The 17499-nt window shown below is 39.3% G+C and overlaps 2 protein-coding genes across 3 annotated transcripts; both read right to left on the reverse strand.

The window, feature by feature from the left end:
- Positions 1-1988: 1988 nt before the first annotated feature.
- isg20 (interferon stimulated exonuclease gene) lies at positions 1989-6661 on the reverse strand. Of its 2 annotated transcripts, XM_035156446.2 has the most exons (5): positions 6555-6641; positions 5822-5846; positions 4815-5493; positions 4489-4689; positions 1989-2869 (listed from the first exon to the last, which is right to left on the reverse strand). In XM_035156446.2, the coding sequence occupies exons 3-5, from the start codon at positions 5379-5381 to the stop codon at positions 2669-2671; spliced, it is 969 nt and encodes a 322-aa protein (XP_035012337.1). In that variant the 5' UTR covers positions 5382-5493; positions 5822-5846; positions 6555-6641; the 3' UTR covers positions 1989-2668. The 2 variants fall into 2 exon arrangements, with proteins under 2 accessions (XP_035012337.1, XP_035012336.1); XM_035156445.2 differs by lacking the exon at positions 5822-5846 and having other exon boundaries at positions 6555-6661.
- Positions 6662-8277: 1616 nt separating this feature from the next.
- Positions 8278-15718, reverse strand: pdia3 (protein disulfide isomerase family A, member 3). Its single transcript, XM_035156444.2, has 13 exons — positions 15349-15718; positions 13952-14030; positions 13722-13839; positions 13494-13601; positions 13260-13389; positions 12994-13110; positions 11598-11723; positions 11310-11492; positions 10404-10512; positions 9777-9905; positions 9385-9464; positions 8976-9033; positions 8278-8886 (listed from the first exon to the last, which is right to left on the reverse strand). The coding sequence occupies exons 1-13, from the start codon at positions 15480-15482 to the stop codon at positions 8761-8763; spliced, it is 1497 nt and encodes a 498-aa protein (XP_035012335.1). The 5' UTR covers positions 15483-15718; the 3' UTR covers positions 8278-8760.
- Between the last annotated feature and the right edge of the window lie 1781 nt (positions 15719-17499).

The raw sequence follows: 17499 nt of genomic DNA on the forward strand, positions 1-17499 counted from the left end.
AAATCTCAGTGTGCAGAACATAATGACACTGTGCACGTGTCAGTCACTTTGATTGGAGTGTACCTGTGTGTGTATGTGTGGAGGAGGTATTTTGAGCATGTGGGAGTAATGTAAAGGTTTATATAATGTGATCAGCCCTTCATCATATCAAACACATATACTCAGGCTTCATGAAGCTGAGTGAAATAGAAACTAGAATTTCTGTGCTGTGGTCGTATGCCTCCGCCAACCAGTGCAGGTTCTGTGTACATATTTCTACATACTTTTCCAGATTCATATAAAGGTCACTGTGATTTTTGACCACTGAAACATAATCACTTTATACGTGATAAAATGGAACTCCTAATGGGAGGTGCTTCAAAATCTAAAAAGTTGTTTATGAACATATTAAAAATCAGCCTTGCCGAACAGTGAAGCATGTTTGAGCCTTAGGTTTGCACAGGAAAAACCTAGAACAATTAAATCATCAGCAACATGAACCATTTTTGAACTCGAATGGCACTCAGCAGAGCTCATGCCTCCAACAGTCGCCTTAAATTCAATCAAGCTGCAACAAAATTCAGTTTCCTTAATGCGTGAGAATTTTTTCAAATCAAAATCCAATCATCATGATCCCTGGGATAATAGTGAAAATGTTGAAATCTCACAATGTTATATAAAGTGAAGAAATTCCTGGATTCAGACCAAAACTTTAATGAATTTTTCCCTGACCCATACCGCATTCCTTTCATTTAATTATAATCTGTTTGTATGTATTCTCGCTTACAAACAAACAAAAAACAACCATCAAACAAACGAATGAAAATATAACCTTGCTGGAGGTAACTATTGTATGAAATGTTATGGTTATGAAATAATCATTTGTTTTCTTTTACTGGGTTATTATTGACATTACCCTTATTGACATAAAAATTCAAGAAGCCGTGTTAAAGACACTTCACCAAAGTCTAACATTTGTCACTACACACATGACAATTCTGTGCACCAGTTGGACAGCAGTTCTATCCTCAATGTGAGGTTCTGTGGATCTTTTCCTCTTCATCAGGAAGGTCTGTGTACATCTAACAGTGTCTGGTCTCATCACACCTGCAGCAGGTTGCTCTTGTGTTGGTTCATATTTGGAAGTTGTGCATTTTCCTTCCTCTCGCCCAGGCAGCGCTGACGTCACCAGCACACGTTTTTTCCTCCTGATGCAACGATGAATGAGCAGGCAGTCGACCTGTAATCTTCTAAATCGGGCCTGATCTGCTCAAGAAAGCGATTAGGAAAACAAAATTAGATGGATTGGGCAAACAATGCTCCTCTGTGTTTTCTCCCTATAGCCTGAGCTGTAGGTCCAAGTTTAGGCTTTAGGTGTGTGCTCGTGGTGTTTGAGCAGGAAACAAATAAGTTGAGACACAGGGACAAAGCCATTTACAGAGCTGTACAGCTCCACCTGCAGCTCACTGTACTGCATGTTTAGTCTAAGTGACATTATACCCTCCAACGGATCATGATTCACATATCACGTCTTTAGAGCTTTCCACATGAGGCTCAATGACTCACAAGGATTTTACTTATAGGGATTTAATAGGGAACGCTCTGATTGGAGAAAACCTTTGTGCTTTTATGTCACTAAATATCTTATAACCCATTTATACATGGTGCCATTCAATGACTTCACATGCTAAAATATTTCCTAACATCTTCAGAGCTGTGGTTTCCTCCACAGCTCTGACCTGCAAACTCCACAGCCTCAGTTTGACAGTTTTCTGTTTAACATATTTCTTACATCAGATCCCAAAGTCAAAAACCACTGATGATTCCCCCCCCCCCACCCCAGACTTGACAAAGCTCCTTCAGAACCTGAGTATAAACATTCCACACCTGTTGTGACAACCTCTATATGACTCCTCACAAAAACAAATCTGGTCCTCATGGGAAAAAGGTAGAATTATGTTTTCACAGTGTTGTCACATTCACTCACTGAAATCAATCAAAGTCAGTGCTTTATTTTAAAATGAGGTCATTTTATTAGGACTTTTAGGAGCAGAAACAATGAGGTAACTTCCAACACTTATATTTTTTTAAAAATGTGTTTTCCTTTTGACATGAAAGTGATAAAACATCTTAAAAGCTGCGACTTGTACAGTTTTCTATATCGTCACATCACAAGATGTTCACATGTTGTGAACAGAGGTATTTCGAGAAAATACAAACAAACTGAAAAATACAGTTATTTTCCAAAAACCTATCTGTGGACTAAGATTAGTCTCATGCCCTGTTAAGTTACATTTTTCCCTCACACGTAAGAGCAGAGACTGTTGAAAACTCTGCACATCACCAACACTTCATAATATAATCATGATCAAGTCTGTTCAACTTGATTAATATCAACTCTGCAAGCAAATATCTGGTATCACAGCAGAAATATGCTGTTGGGATAATCAACCATGTTTAACATGCTCAACAATAATAAGTTAACAAGTGTTTGCTTTCAAACAATAGTTTTCCCAGAAGTTACTCAGCACATCTTCTCATATGAGACTGAGGATAATTTTAGCTCCCAGATTTGACAATACTTGTTTTCATTCACTTTATTAATAGTGATCTATATCTGCTCTGAAGAACATCACCACCTAACTGGACCTTGGCGTTTCCCACTAATTGTCGCATGAATACCCTTCTGTCATTGGCTGTCAGCTGTGACATCATCAGGCCAGTACTCGTCTTTCATGTAGTGGTTAGAGGAGGCGAAGCTGGGCTCGTGCGGAGCGTTGTTGTCCCTCAGATTGTTCTGCAGCTCCTGCTCCCACACGCCCTCTACCAGCTTGTAGAGGTCAAGTGAGGCCAGAGCGTCCTCCACCGAACAGTGACCTCTCACCCCAACCTGGTCAGAGAAACAGAGACAGATTCAGCGTGGTTCACAACAAGTCGGAGTACATACCAGGCACAGTTCAGTGCACACGTTATTAAAGGAAAGAGGACAATGTACTCTTCTTCTCTTAAGACACAGAGGAAAACAAATGTAATCAAACCATTAAGGCACAGAGTGAAAATGCTCTCTGAAAACTAAACATTGTTTGAAAACAACCTCTTAAGACCTAAGGGTTTTCTAAAGAGTTGACAGAATTGTCAATAAAATATTTGTTTTTTAAAAGCCAACAAATCCAAGACACCCCTCCCCCCTCTCCCTAGAATCTTCTTTGTTACTTTCATTGTTTGTTTGTTTGGTCAATGAAACACTGCTGTAATCTGCTTAAATATCGCTTGTGTTGTTTAGATCATGTCTGAAAAGCGACCGGCCAAGAGCGCTAACAAACAAACAAACTACTTATCCCATAACACATTTTCCCTTAAGCGAATCACGATTTATTTCATCAGTCACATGTTTTGAAAACTGTGACTTCTTGGATGATGCGCACGCGTTTGATCCGGCTCTAAAAAGGAAGAAACACACAGATGTCGCATCCGGTCTTAACAAGTTAAAGAAACAATTTTTTAACAATTTTTATCCTCCCTTATCAGCCTGACTTTATTTGGTGACATCATATGGTTGTCTCTAAACTTGTTACCATGGTAATACAAAGTGCATGTTAAACATTAAATGAACAAGTGACATGAATGTCGAGCTGGAGCTTTGATGACATCAGTATCAAAGGGTTGGGTGTTAACATGGTTTCTATGATCAACAACATATGCCGTTTACGGTTTAGAATGAATGAGGGACCTATTGATTTTCCTCAACAAAAGCTCATCTAAAACGTCAGTCGACACTCCACCGCCGTGGTTCTTCAGCGACGCACACTGAAGTCGATCAGATGAGCGGTTGTCAAGATAATCAGAATACAGACAGATTCTTAATTTGTACTGAAGCAGAGCTTTTCACAGGTAAAAATAAACTTATCAGTGCTCTCTAGTGGTCAAACATCACAGTAACACTAGAAATGTCATCACCCTTGTCTTTGATAATTCTGTGCTGCGTTTCTTCTCATTTATCATCTAACATGTGGGAGGAAACGCCAGGGTTTGGATATCATCCACTAACAGAGACCTTGTATCAGTCAGATCCAATCAATTCTAACCTAACTTTCACTTTGATTTAACAAATTAATTAATTTCTCCTTATGCCTTTAACTTTTACTTTACCCACACAGGAGCTGCATTCTATACATTGGTTACTTTTAACACCAACAGTAATGGGTGCTTTTTGACAAATTTTAAATGTTTCACTCGTTAATGGTTTCTCTAATGTACTGAGGTTTCTAGTTAAAAGGAAAGAAAGCTGGTAAAAAGCATTAAGACTTCTGTGGAACACCAAGTCTTTAGAGCTTTTTGTGTCTCACATCAGTCTATAATATTTCTGTTATTAGGCTCATTAAAACATATTTACAGTCTTTAGCTGCGGATTCAGTGAAAAACCTTTGTAAATACAGAACTTTATTTCTACTAGAAATTTGGCATTATATCCCCAATGATTACAATGTATAAAACAGCATCAAGTCTCACCTGTATCTTCTTGTTTAGCAGCTTACCGGCCAGAATTTTGAGCGAAGGGTAGCGTGTTCGGGGGAAACCAGCCAACCGGCTGAGGAGACGTGTAGTACACGTGTCCCTGACCATGTGACATGGGTGGAGTATGTCCATTGCCTCAAAGTCGTTGTAGATGGAATGGCCCACGACCACTTTGCCCTCAAGTATGCTCATGATCTACAGAAGACAGACCACACAACTGTGTCAGATTTATTCATTGTATACAGAGTAGTTAAAAATGAGTGACAGTGAAAATGAGAATCAAAGAGCAGATGTAGATAGTAATGTGAAGCTGATCTCACCTCCTCTCTGGCCTGAACAAAGGGTGTAGCGTTCCTCAGATGACGCCTCTGGATGCCGCTCCAGGGAGTCCTGTAGTCTGTGACAGGCTGACACGGCTGGACGTATTTGTCATACAGGACGTTGCCGTGATAGTCCAGGATACTGCAGCGGGCCAGCTCACTGCAGCACCCGCCAGGTCCTGTCCCAACCATCTCACAGTCCAAGGCCACCACTGTGGTTGGGCATGAGCTAAGGCACGGTGAACTCCGACCGCTGGCTGGAGGACTGGCCTCGGAGAAGCCGCTGTCCACCTCCCAGCTGTCTTTGAGGGCTGTGACTAAACTGTGGTGGTCAGCAGTTTTAGGTACCATCACAGAGTGTCCAGGTTTAGCTGCATCAGTGCTCCTGTTTTCAGAGATCTGAGTGTTTTGACATTCTTGCATTGTATCACTCCATTTTGTTTTTTTAACCAACTTATTTGTACCCAGTGGTTCAGAGTGGTTGTCTCTTCTTTTCCTCTGCATATTAACAATCATCTTTTGACATTTCGTCCTTGCTCCTGCAGTCTCCATAGCATGAAGCATCATGGCCTTTTTAACACAAATACCGGTGGTTGCTGAGAATCCCTGATGAGGAGACTCTACTCTTTTTTCTTGTCTCTGCCATCGTCCATCAATGAAACTGGCCTTAAAGTCATTTCTGAAATAAATCACACAAAAAACACATAAAATCTACAGATTTGATCTGAAAAGGCGAAATACACCGTTAATGAATGGGGCTGCCACAGGATTCTGGCATATTCCTTATCCTCCTTTAAATCTCTCTTAAAGACACATTTTTTAAAAGCTTTGTTTTCTACTAGTTCTGATCTTACCAACTACTTTAATCATTTTATCTCTTATTTTATCTTTTTACTTTTTTCTTATACTCTTTAACTTGTAAATCACCTTATACCTGTGTTTTGAAAGGAGCTACATAAATTAGCTTATATTATTGTAATTATTAATGGCCAATAAAACATACTGACTTTGAAATCGGCAACTCAGGTACAGCTGAATAAAAATGTGAAAGACAAGCAAATTATGTCATTTACAATAACAGGCAGCAACTTATATAATACAAAATCTAAAATCCAAGACGGCAGATTAAAAAAACAACACACCATTTCAAGAAAATAGCAAAAACGAATATGGCATAGATAGATGGCAAAAAGAAAAAGACCAAAGAACCAGTAAAAACCCATCAAGTAAAACCTGTTCTTTGCAAAGTAGGTTCCTCAGGTAAACGAACAACCTCTGCTAACGACCAGAGAAACGTTAGAGCTTCTCCACACTGTGCATCTGTCGGTTTATGTTTCCTTCACTAAAGGTTTCTGGACTTGAGTGGAAGAATAAACACCACAAATCCAGATGAAGTGTGAGGGTATAGATCGATCACTGTTCCAGCTGACGTCACAACGGTTCAGCATTACATACAGTGACGTGGTGGCTTGTTAGTGGTATATAAGCGAAAACTGAAGGAATATAATAGAGTGGTTCTTTGTAGTCTAGTGTTTAACTTTGGTGTTTCTGAGACAGAACTTCAAAGTGCCACATATTTCCAAGGAGTCTGGTGTTCCTTCTTGAAAACAACACAGGAAAGACACGTCAAACAAGACACCAGAGCACAATTCCTACAAATACACGTTTAGCATAGCACAGAGATAAAGGTGTTGTTTATGAACGACACATTCAAGAAAATAAGGATAATTCAGACTTTACCTTCTGAGGCAGCACGTGTATAGACCGGACATGCCAGAGCAAGTCCCTTCTATTTGACATCTGATTTGCTGCTTCTCTTCTTCGTTTCACAGGCTGCTAAACACATGCGCCACCTATAGGCCTGGTGCGGCAATGCCACAGAAAACATGTTTGATTGTTTTGTTTTTTTCTGTTTTGTTTTGTTACAGATTATGATGAAGCCTTTCTTGCTTGGTTTGCTATCTTATATTTATATTAATGTATGACTTATATTTTATTTTGTGAAGCAGCCTGGATTTTGAAAGGTGCTATAGAAATAACATTTATTATTATTATTATTAGTAGTAGTAGTAGTAATAGTATGATTATGATTATTATTGTTATTGTTATTATAGTACAAAGGTAAACCCCGCAGAGAGGGGACACAATAAAAAGTTAAAGGAACATTGAAGTCATATCTTATCACACAATTATATGTCAATGGAGGGTTCATTTACAAAAACATTCTAAATACCAAACTAAAGTCAGTATTCATTTTCTGAAGATCACATATAATTAGCCATTAATGAATTTTGAATAACTAGTAATTAATCTACTGAGCCAACATATTGAAAATATTTTAAGCTTCTAATGTTTCTAAATTCCTTCTTTTTCTCATCATTATAAAATTAGTATCTTTAGTTTTCAAGGTATTTGAAGATGTCCCCAAAGACTGGGAATTTATGTCTGTTTTACTGTTCTGACATTATATAAACAAAAATATAACATTGACAAAATTGATAAGGAAAATCATTGGTTGCAGTCCTGTCTCAAACACTCAACGCAAATAATAAGTGTAATGCTAATTTCAAGACAATCATTCAAAAAGCCTGAAGTTCAGCTCAGTCTAATTTTCCACAAAAAATCCTGATAGATGCTCCAGTTGTGTTTATGTATAATTTACCTGCCTTTGAGTTGTAGAAGCCTTTACAGTAGTTAGATGCTTTGATGGGAGTCAATCTTTTTGTTTAGAACTAAATTGTGATTGATTTTTTAATAACTAAAGTTTATTTATCCAAACCTTGTACTCTGGGAGCTTCTGATGGTCTTTTTAATCATTCTAAAATAACAGACCAATCTATTAACTGAGCAATTATACATTTAATGAATCACTAATAATAAGTCATTGATATCGCACCCCTGTCCCTAGAACTATAGAAACGCAAATAAGGGGTTTTCTAACGAGGACAAATGACTCGACTTTAAGAACAATAATATAAAAAATTGTTAAGCATGTGTGGAAGAACCAAATGTGGTGTTCAATATTACCATGATATAATTGTGATTCGCTGCTTGTCTTTTGGGTGTCACTGTGCCATTATCAGAGGCTCAGGTGTATATATGGGAGGAAGTCACTGTCATTTATCAGGTGTTTGACCATGGAAGGGCTAATGGTTTTTAACCGCTTTGGCACTAGAGGGTTTGTATGCTGTACGTTGTATTGGATTCTGGTGGAAATGGACTTTACTCACAAGCAAGCAATAAAAGGATGTCATTTTTCAACCATGAAGGACTGCTGAGTGATTGCCCATGTCATATAGTAGCACGTATCAAAAAGCAGAGCAAGTCAAACCAGGTTCTCCAGGGTTAAACATCTCAGTAGGTCAGCACTAGGCTAAGCTCCTTTAACAGTGTTTGACTGAGGCTTGAAAAGCAGCTGACAGTAACTAGACATTTATATTCATGAATGAGATCATAGAGCTCATTTTGGTTTTGTGGGCCTTTTATTTCAGAATCCTTCCAAATGTACAAAAACAAAGACATGTAACAAAATCAACAAAAAAATAAAAAGGAATTCACCATTTACTATTATCCCCTGTGACAACAACAACATAAACCAAAAGCGAAAGATGACAGGAGACTTGACGAACCAAAGTGCATCAGCCTGAGGTGTAGAATTCAGACCAGGGGGAAATAAAAATCTCAATTTCAAAAGCTGTCCCCTCTTCCCTAAAAATCTGTTTTTGTTTTTAAACATCGGGCAGGCCCTGGCCACCACTTCTCCACCTTCCACAGTTTCCCCAGGGCAGAGGAGGACCTAAAGGGAGGGCCGCGTCTTTTGACTTGGCTTCAGAGCATTCGGTAGTTCACTAAGAGAGTGGAATATAATTTAGTTCTTTCTCTGCACGGATTTCCCCAATCCTCCTCCTGTCATGGTGGGGGGGTCTTGAGTTCCTGTGTGGAGCCTTTATAGCTCGATCTTGTCGTCATCATCCTTCTTCTTCTTCTTCTTCTTGGGCTCTTCCTGCATCACCAAGGGGTTGGAGGCCTCCTTCTTCAGGTAAGAGAGGAAGTCACCAACATCACGACCTCCCTGGAACAAGAGCAGTGAGACAAGAATATGAGTAATACGTACAGATGTGAACTGGCTCCGTTTCATTATCAGTCAAGTTGAAAACTCACCTCATATTTCTTTGGGGTCATCTTATGTCCAGCTGGGGAAAAGTAGATTGTGGGGAAACTGAAAAAGCAAAAGGTAAGGGGAGGAATAAGAATAAATTAAATAATGTACCATCAGACAGTGTTGTCCTTCAGACTTAATATAAAAGATCTCAAAAACACACAAAACTAAAGTAACAGCCTAGATGACACAGGATATTTGAGGTGGACATTTGGGAGTTAAAAAAAATCCAATAATATTATATCAGCTGACTGCAGTTTTAAAACATTAAAAGACAGTGTTTAAGTCCCTTACAATAATGATCAGGTGTCTGTATGCAGATTGTTTTCTGTAATTATTCCTATTTATACTAATGCTTTCCACATTGTTAGGGGAAGGTTGAATATTACATTCAGGTGATTTTTGACTCACCCGCTGACTTCATATGGAGATGGCACATCATTGGCTGTGGCATCCATCTTGGCAATGACAACGTTGGGATCGTCAGCCAGCTTCAGGAACAGAGGAGAGAAAGTGTTAACTATTTGTTTTTTCAGGAGCTGAAATTACTGAATCGCCAGAACATTTGTTATGAAATTATCATTAACATGCAAAAATTTAAAATGTCAGCATCTCAAGTGTGAGAACACTAGCTTCCTTCCACTGTTAAACCTCAAGATGTTTGTCAAGTTGTTAAACCTGGTCTTTTCAAATTCAGAACTAATGCTTCAGTTTTGTTCATTTAAAAAGCTGCATATATTCAGAGTGTTGTCTTATTCTGACAATTATTGGAAAAGCAGCAGGTTAGGTGTTCCTTCTCTCACCTTCTCTCCCAGCTCTACGTATTTGGGCTCCAGGGTCTTGCAGTGTCCGCACCACGGAGCATAAAACTCGATCAGCACATCTTTGCTGTCGTCATTGACGATGTCGTCGAAGTTCTCAGCCACCAAAACCTGAGGATAAAAAGGTAGATAACTCATCACAAAAGGCACTGATGAATCATGAGTTGTAATTGCACACAGCAGGTCCTCAACAAGCATCATGTCTGATTCTGAAAATTCATTAAAAAGACGTGACGTGGTCAGATATTTTTCTCCAGCTGCTGGACTGACAGACTGATGGAATATTCGACTACAAGGCCTTAATCACTCATGTCAGTTTCTATAGCCGCCCCTTAAAAATATGAGACAAATTGGTCTTGACCCCTGAACACAACATGAGCAAAATACAATCTGGTTGTATTGAAGGATCGCGGATACACGTTTTTATTCCTGTTTCTTACACCTAATAATTCCTATTGTTATATTTGTTTTTACACAGCAGGTGTGTATGTGTTACACATTAAAAAGGAATTAAGTCAGAAACGTGCTGAATCAAACATTCAGCACAAACAAACAGCATAAAACCCCATTGCAAAGCACAGCACAAAGAAAGAAGAAATTTAGACTCACCTTGACAGGTCCATCGTTGTTCTCTGGGATGGGCTCTGATTTGAGATAACGCTTCATTGTGCCATCAAAGTAATCCTGCAGGAAACTCTGCAGTGCTTTTCCATCACGACTGTTGTGAGAACAGGGAAAAGAAATTCAAGTCAGAGACACCAAGAGTACAACATACTCCTGTAGTGGATGCCATTATTCAAAAAATTTGTAATCACACAAACTTCAAGCAGCTTCCTCAGACATCTGTTAATTTCATATAACGACGCTAACCCTGGATGTGGAACGGTATCGGAACGGCTTGGTTTTCATTTGCACGCCCATGTTAACAGATTAGACGTGGGTGCGGTGCTGCTCAGCTGCGGTTCAGCCGCAGAAGCATCATTTCTCTTCTAGAGAACAGAGGTCGCAGTGATTTTTTCCACGCACTGTTCTCAGCAGAATAAACAAGGGAAAGTCAAAAATGTCGCCCTTTACCCTGCCATGCATGACACCAGGTCACAGCCCAGCTACAGCGCCACCAAGGTAGACACCCAGGGAGCCATGCACATCTCCACTGTGTCTGCTTACATCATTTGGGTGTTTTCGTACATGTGTGGACCGTAAAAAGGTTTTTTTTTTTTACCGGCTCCGTCAGTAATTTACAAATCAGGTTTAAATGTAGTGGATCAGATATGTCATCCTAGTCTGTGAGGGCTCACAAGGGCTGTAGTTATATTAAAATATCACTCTCTCAATGAGCTACATAGTGGTACTTTATGGACAAACATCATTGGCTTCAATTTCAAAGTCAACAAGACAGTTAAATAAGGGATTTGCATTTAATTTATTTGGGGTATGCAATAGAATAATATATGTGGTTTGTGTGGTTAAATGTTTTTGTGGCAAAACACAAAAATGACAACTGTCTCTACTTACGAGAATTCCTCCGTCATGACGAATTTGTCTCCCTTGGCGGTGCGGATGGCAACCAGGGGCAACTCTCCCGAGCTGCCATCCAGACCGAATTCCGACACATCGTGGCTGAACAGGTTCTTGTTGGCCACAGCGAAGTTCAGCTTCTTGCCCTGATCCAGGAAGCTCTTTGCCACCTTCATCACCCTGTGAAGCAAAAGTCATGCTTTTGAAAATGGAAGGTGAAGGTAGCAGCTCGATGCATGGAGCTGTGAAGAGAACAATTCTGGTGCCAGTTTTAGAAACACCTACCTGTTCCTCCAGTAGTTTGAGCCCTTGGGGTTTTTTTCATAGTCAACATCATAATAAGCCACCATCAGGTCGTTGGCCTTCAACTGGTCTTTGTTGTCGTCTGTCATGTGGGGACAAATCCCAAAGCTGAGGAAGAAAGAATCGATTAGTTAAAAAAGTTCAGCAAAAAGCTATTCTCAAAGATGGTTACAAACAAATAATCAAGTAGTACAGATGACTCACAGAAGGGTAAGAAGTGTAAATAATGAAATCGTTGGGAAACATTTATTAATTTCTTCTACTAATCTTTCTTTCTACCATTTAATCTATTTATTCATTTAGATTTTAGCCTTTAACCATTCTTAAATCCTCTTTTATATTATATTGTGTTTCTTTTACATGTTGTCCTAACCTTAAATGTGCTATACAAATGCATTTCATTGTATTAACATCTACATTGTTTCAATCTGAGCACACGTTCACATTATGGATGTGGCCTTTGTCACGTGACTTTTCACATGTAGAGGAGACATTTGTACATCTGTGATGTGTTTTATCGAAAGGTATGTTGAACATTAAACAAGTTAAACTAAATTATTATGGTATCTGTCATTCAATTTTAAGAACATAAGAATAACTTTACTGGTTCACTTCTGGGTAAAACCACAAAAACACTACAAGTGAACCAATACTTAGAGTGAATAATGTATGGAACTCAAGTCGAAACACATTTAGAGTGCAGTCTACTTTTGCACACTAAAAGAATGTAATGAGCAAGTTAGTTAACTTTCAGCATCAAGCCCATGCGTGTGTTATACATACAAACATGTGTTTATTTTACTCAGTTCTGCTTAGATCAACTTTTAGATATAAAAATCAGGTATAAATAAAAAGGCTAAATGCAGTAACAGGTACCAATTTGTTTCAAATCAATTGTTTTTCATTATACACTATTTCACATGAGGATCACCCAGATTCTCTATGGTCTCATCAGCACAGCAGCAGGTCTGCCAAAGCAGTTTATCCCTTCATGCTGATTTGCACATAATACACATTACATCTAATTTGTGGGTTTCCTCCTAATAAATAGACCTGACTACCATCCAAGGATCCACAATTTAAAGACAGATAATAAACTCCAGTATTTGCTGAACAACGTTAAGCCATACAACCGGAACTGAGTGAGAGCCACGTCTATGTTTGCTATGGACAACTCACCAACGAAACAATTTCCTGTTGGCACTTGGCCATGTGTGCAAACACTGTTACAATGAAAGACAATTGTATGTTTTAATACTGCCAACCATTTTAGCTACTGTGAACATAGTGTGCTTTACAAATAAAATGAACAAATCTCTCCGTTTCTAGATGAAAAGACAGGATGGACTGAGAAGACCTCAAGTAAACCAACACTCACATGTTGTCCTGAATGAACCTCTTGATTTTGTTGCTGGTGAATTTGTCCTCTGTGAATTTGACGGAGCTGTCTTCAAACTTGCTGCTGAGGCGTGGGGGGCGGAACAAGACGACTCCTCTGAAAACCAACAAAGGAAGGGTCTGTTAATTCCTAGCCTACTCCATCAACAGGAGCTAAGCTACTGATGTGATTGTCACAGTAGGTGTGTCAGAATGACAGTTATTTAACGGTAGAGAACTACACTAAATGTAAAAAGAGCGACTCACTCTCCATCGATGCCGTGGCTTTGGAGAAGAGATTCCGAGTTGGTGTGGGCGAAGCGATAGTTGTCCCTCAGGGCGCTGGCTGCCTTCAGGAACTCTGCCTGTGATGTGCTCTTGTCATCAGCAAAGAAACCTGGGAACAAACGATGAATCTCATTCAGACCAACACGACTAAATCCTCAAATTTACCAGCTGCATTCAAGTTAGCATCTCACTAAAATCCAAACGTCAACTCACCAACAACAAATGCCTCTGGGCCTGAACCAAACTTCTCCATGTCTGCTTCATCCTTGAGCTCCCCAGAAGCTGGGCCAGCCTGCTTCTTAAGGAAGCTGACAATCCCATCTACAGGGAGAAAGTAGATGCAGTAAGAATATGGTAAGAAAACAGGATGGGGGGAAAAAACAGATATATTAGCTAGTTTTACAAATGTGAGGTATACATGAATAAAAAACAGTCACATACCTGCAGTTCTGGGACCATCATAGGGACCAGAGTCTTCTCCATCCCTGAAGATCTTCAGGGTTGGGTAGCCACTGACCCCATATTTGCTGCATGTGTTGCTGCTGGTTGTGCAGTCAACCTGAGAGGAAAACACATGATTTCTTTAAAAAAGGTACAAAGAGCACTAGAGTTCCGAGTGCACAATTCCACAGATAAGTGGACAAAGTTAAATGAACTTCATGATGCAATACCTTGGCCACAGAGACGATGCCTTTCAGACGTGTGGCGGCTGCCTCGTACTCCGGGGCTAGTCTTTTACAGTGGCCACACCTAATGGACACAAGGATATGGATCAGTCAACGGGAAAACAAGTTACACATGAGCTGGATTTTAGTGTCAGCTCAGCAAATATCCTGAGGGAGATCTCATGATTTCACACTGTGTAGTGTAACTGGAAACCTCCATGGTAGTTCTATAGGGTTAGTAAAATACAAACAATCACATACAATACAAGCAGTGTTAAGAAAACAGAAATCATTTTCAATTTGACAAATACTTAAAGTATTTTTATACCAGGTACTCTAATCTTTTCATCATGTAATTAATGTAATATATAAATATTATAAAACTTCAGAAAATGCTGGAAATGCTAGTATAATTACCCAAAGTCCAAGATCACTTCAAATGTTGTTAGATAGACAGCCCAAACTCCAGTACTTATTAAATATATTATAATCTATTGTATAATAGCATAAAATCAGCATATTTGAGAAGCTAAAAACAGCAAAAGTTTGTTTTAAATGATCATTCATTTGTTGGTGGATGATTAACTTTCTGTCAATGGGACATATAATTGCAACCCTTAATAATATACCCTGGTCTATACCTCAAAATATAAAAAAACCCCCCACCAAATTATTAACTTAGTTTCATAATTGTCTTTTTCTTAACAAATATTCACATTCCAGGCGATGGAGGCAGTAAATCTGTCTTTTGTTTAAAAATAAAAAGACACTTTCTCTGTTGACGGAAGTGTTTAAGGTGTAAGGTTTTATAAATTCAAAGGGGATTTTTTTTATTTAAGTTTGGCACAGTGGGTATACGTCACAGTTCCACTGGGCCAATCAAACACGGCCACCAAAACTTCCCTGGCCAATCACGTCGTTACAACTACGAATAGGCACGCCCCCAACTTCCTCATAGCTTTACTTCCCACGTCGCTTCGATCTAACCCGTTCCAGAGCAGTTTAAATAAACTTCAGACGGAGACTAATCGAGTATTAGTTCACATACAAGTGAAAAGTCAAAGTGTGGCAGTAGTTGAATCATCGCTCCTCTTTAAAAACACCTTTGAGTGCAGCTAACACCTTACACTGTTCCGGGCTCTTAGCTAACGTGCTAATGTTGGTACCTGGCCAATGAACCACAAACACTTAGACACCATCGATCCTGTTCATACAACAAAACTGTCAGAGATACATTTTTTATTTGCACGGCGATTTAAGTGCTAAAAAAAAACCCTGGTTAGCATCCAGAGTGCTGAATGTTCTGCAAATCCGTTAGCTGACCTGTTAACCACCTAGCTAGGTAGCTCGCCTAACCTTAGCTAAAGCGTCAGCTACTGTGCACAGACCGTGGAAACACTCACCAGGGAGCGAAGAACTCCACGAGAATCATCGGGTGGTCTCCGATCTTGCTTTCGAAATCGTCATCGGTGAAATCGACCACATCACTGGCCCGTGACAAGCCGGCGAGCGCGGCCAAGAAGATGAGCCTCAACATGGCACACAGCGCTGGCTAAAGGCAGCCTCCTTCTCTTTCTGGTAACAAAAGGGGGAACGGGCGACGTGTGTCCGCGGCAGGCAGCCCTTTCTTCAGCCGAGTTCAGGTGTGCGGGCCCGGGCAGCTTCGGGCTGACAGACGAAGACAGGTCGGAAAGAGAAAGAGAAAGAAACCGAGGCGCCGGAGACGTTCAGGCAGAGGGACCGCTCCTAACCACAGTGTGGCAGCCGCCCATTGGTCCACGCAGCCCGTCAATCGGCCCCGGTCAGCCAATGACAGACAGGCGAATAATACCTCATTATCACAGGACCAATCACAATTTGACAAAATACAAACTCCTCACTCACATGCCCTGAGGGATCGTGTTATAACTTCACTGCTCGATTTCATACAACTTTAATGATCGGATGGATGCGTCAATGTCACAATATGTATTACTTTACACACGAGTGGCCACCTACGAGACAACAGTAGTATCTGCAGCACTGACACATGTGGGGACGAGATCAGAACTTCTCTCATGAGAATACAGCTGTGGTGTCAGTGTATTAGATACACCCAACTAAACCCACGGCAGTCCAATACAGCTGTCCTGCAATAAGTCAATGGTTTCAATGTTCATATTGTGTTAAAAATATTCTCATTATCAGTTATTGTATCCAACCACATTATACTAGACACAAATAAGTTCATAAGAATACAAAATAAATTAAAGAAGAAGTTATCTAAAGCAAAGATAGATAGATAGATAGATAGATAGATAGATAGATAGATAGATAGAGGTTGGTCAACAGATGGAGCTGCAGTGAATAGCCGGTTTTTCTTTGGGAAACTGGAGGCAGATATTCACCCTCACTGTTTGTGTGTGATTGTCTGACTTTTAATTGTTCTTAAGTCTATCTTGAAAAATCTCAACAGAATGATCAGACTAAATAAAATATGAAATCTGCTCAGGTGTAAGGATATCTGTGGTATCCAACATTCTATTACTATTACTTCATAGTAAAGTACTTCCTGTTCGAACTGAAATGTTTCCCTCTTTCTAAAGCTGCAGTTATACAACTATGCCAGCAGAAGGCGCTCTTTGAGCATCCTTCAATCTCTGGTCCAAAGTACTCTGTACTCAGTAGGCTGGTAAATCATTAAACAAATTATTTCTGATTCAAGAGAATGACTACACTTTGATATTCCCTGTAATCATCTAATATTTTTCTTAACTCGAAATGTATTGTAATAATTCATATTTTATTAAATTATATGTTTATAGTTGATACTCTGATATCTGTACACAAAATATGTACTATTACATACTACTCTGGTCCCAAAACACCCCAAAAAACGGACACATCTGACATTTGCAAATACATCCCTCTTACCTTTCTGACTGTCTCTTAATAATATTTCTTTTATATCTCAGGCCTTCATCACACTTTTCAGTTGTTGTGAAAACTCTGTCATAAACCTACATTAGTTTGAACGAGATAACTATAGTATAGTAATGAAATCCTCAAAATTTAACAGAAAATAATAAATGAAATGAGTTGGAATAAAATCAGAAATTGGCTAATCTGATCTTATTTTAGTAGGTAAACACATGGGAGTATTTAGACTATAACAAGTAAGACATCAGCACTCAACACTGCTCGACACATAAAGGAACTGAGAAAAATCTAAGCTTCTTATGTGATCATACAGTACAATAGAGTTCATATAATACATTGTGCATCCTGCCCTACACAGCATTTTATAAAACATCTGTAACATTTGAGAAGGACACTGATTGGACACCCACTAGCATTACAGCATAACCTCTGAACACACATTGAGTACAGTACAGAGAGCACTATGTTTAGAAACCCTGAGTAAAACAGGTGTGTATACAGATATAGCCTATAAGCTGTAAACTCTCAATTTGTATGCCTTTTATACTAATGATAGTGCAGACATTGTATAAAACCTATTAAGTAAAACATAACATTTAGACACAGTAACCCTCTATGTTTGGACAAAGGGAAGA

Source organism: Hippoglossus stenolepis, chromosome 5, assembly GCF_022539355.2.
Source record: "Hippoglossus stenolepis isolate QCI-W04-F060 chromosome 5, HSTE1.2, whole genome shotgun sequence".
NCBI lineage: Eukaryota > Metazoa > Chordata > Actinopteri > Pleuronectiformes > Pleuronectidae > Hippoglossus > Hippoglossus stenolepis.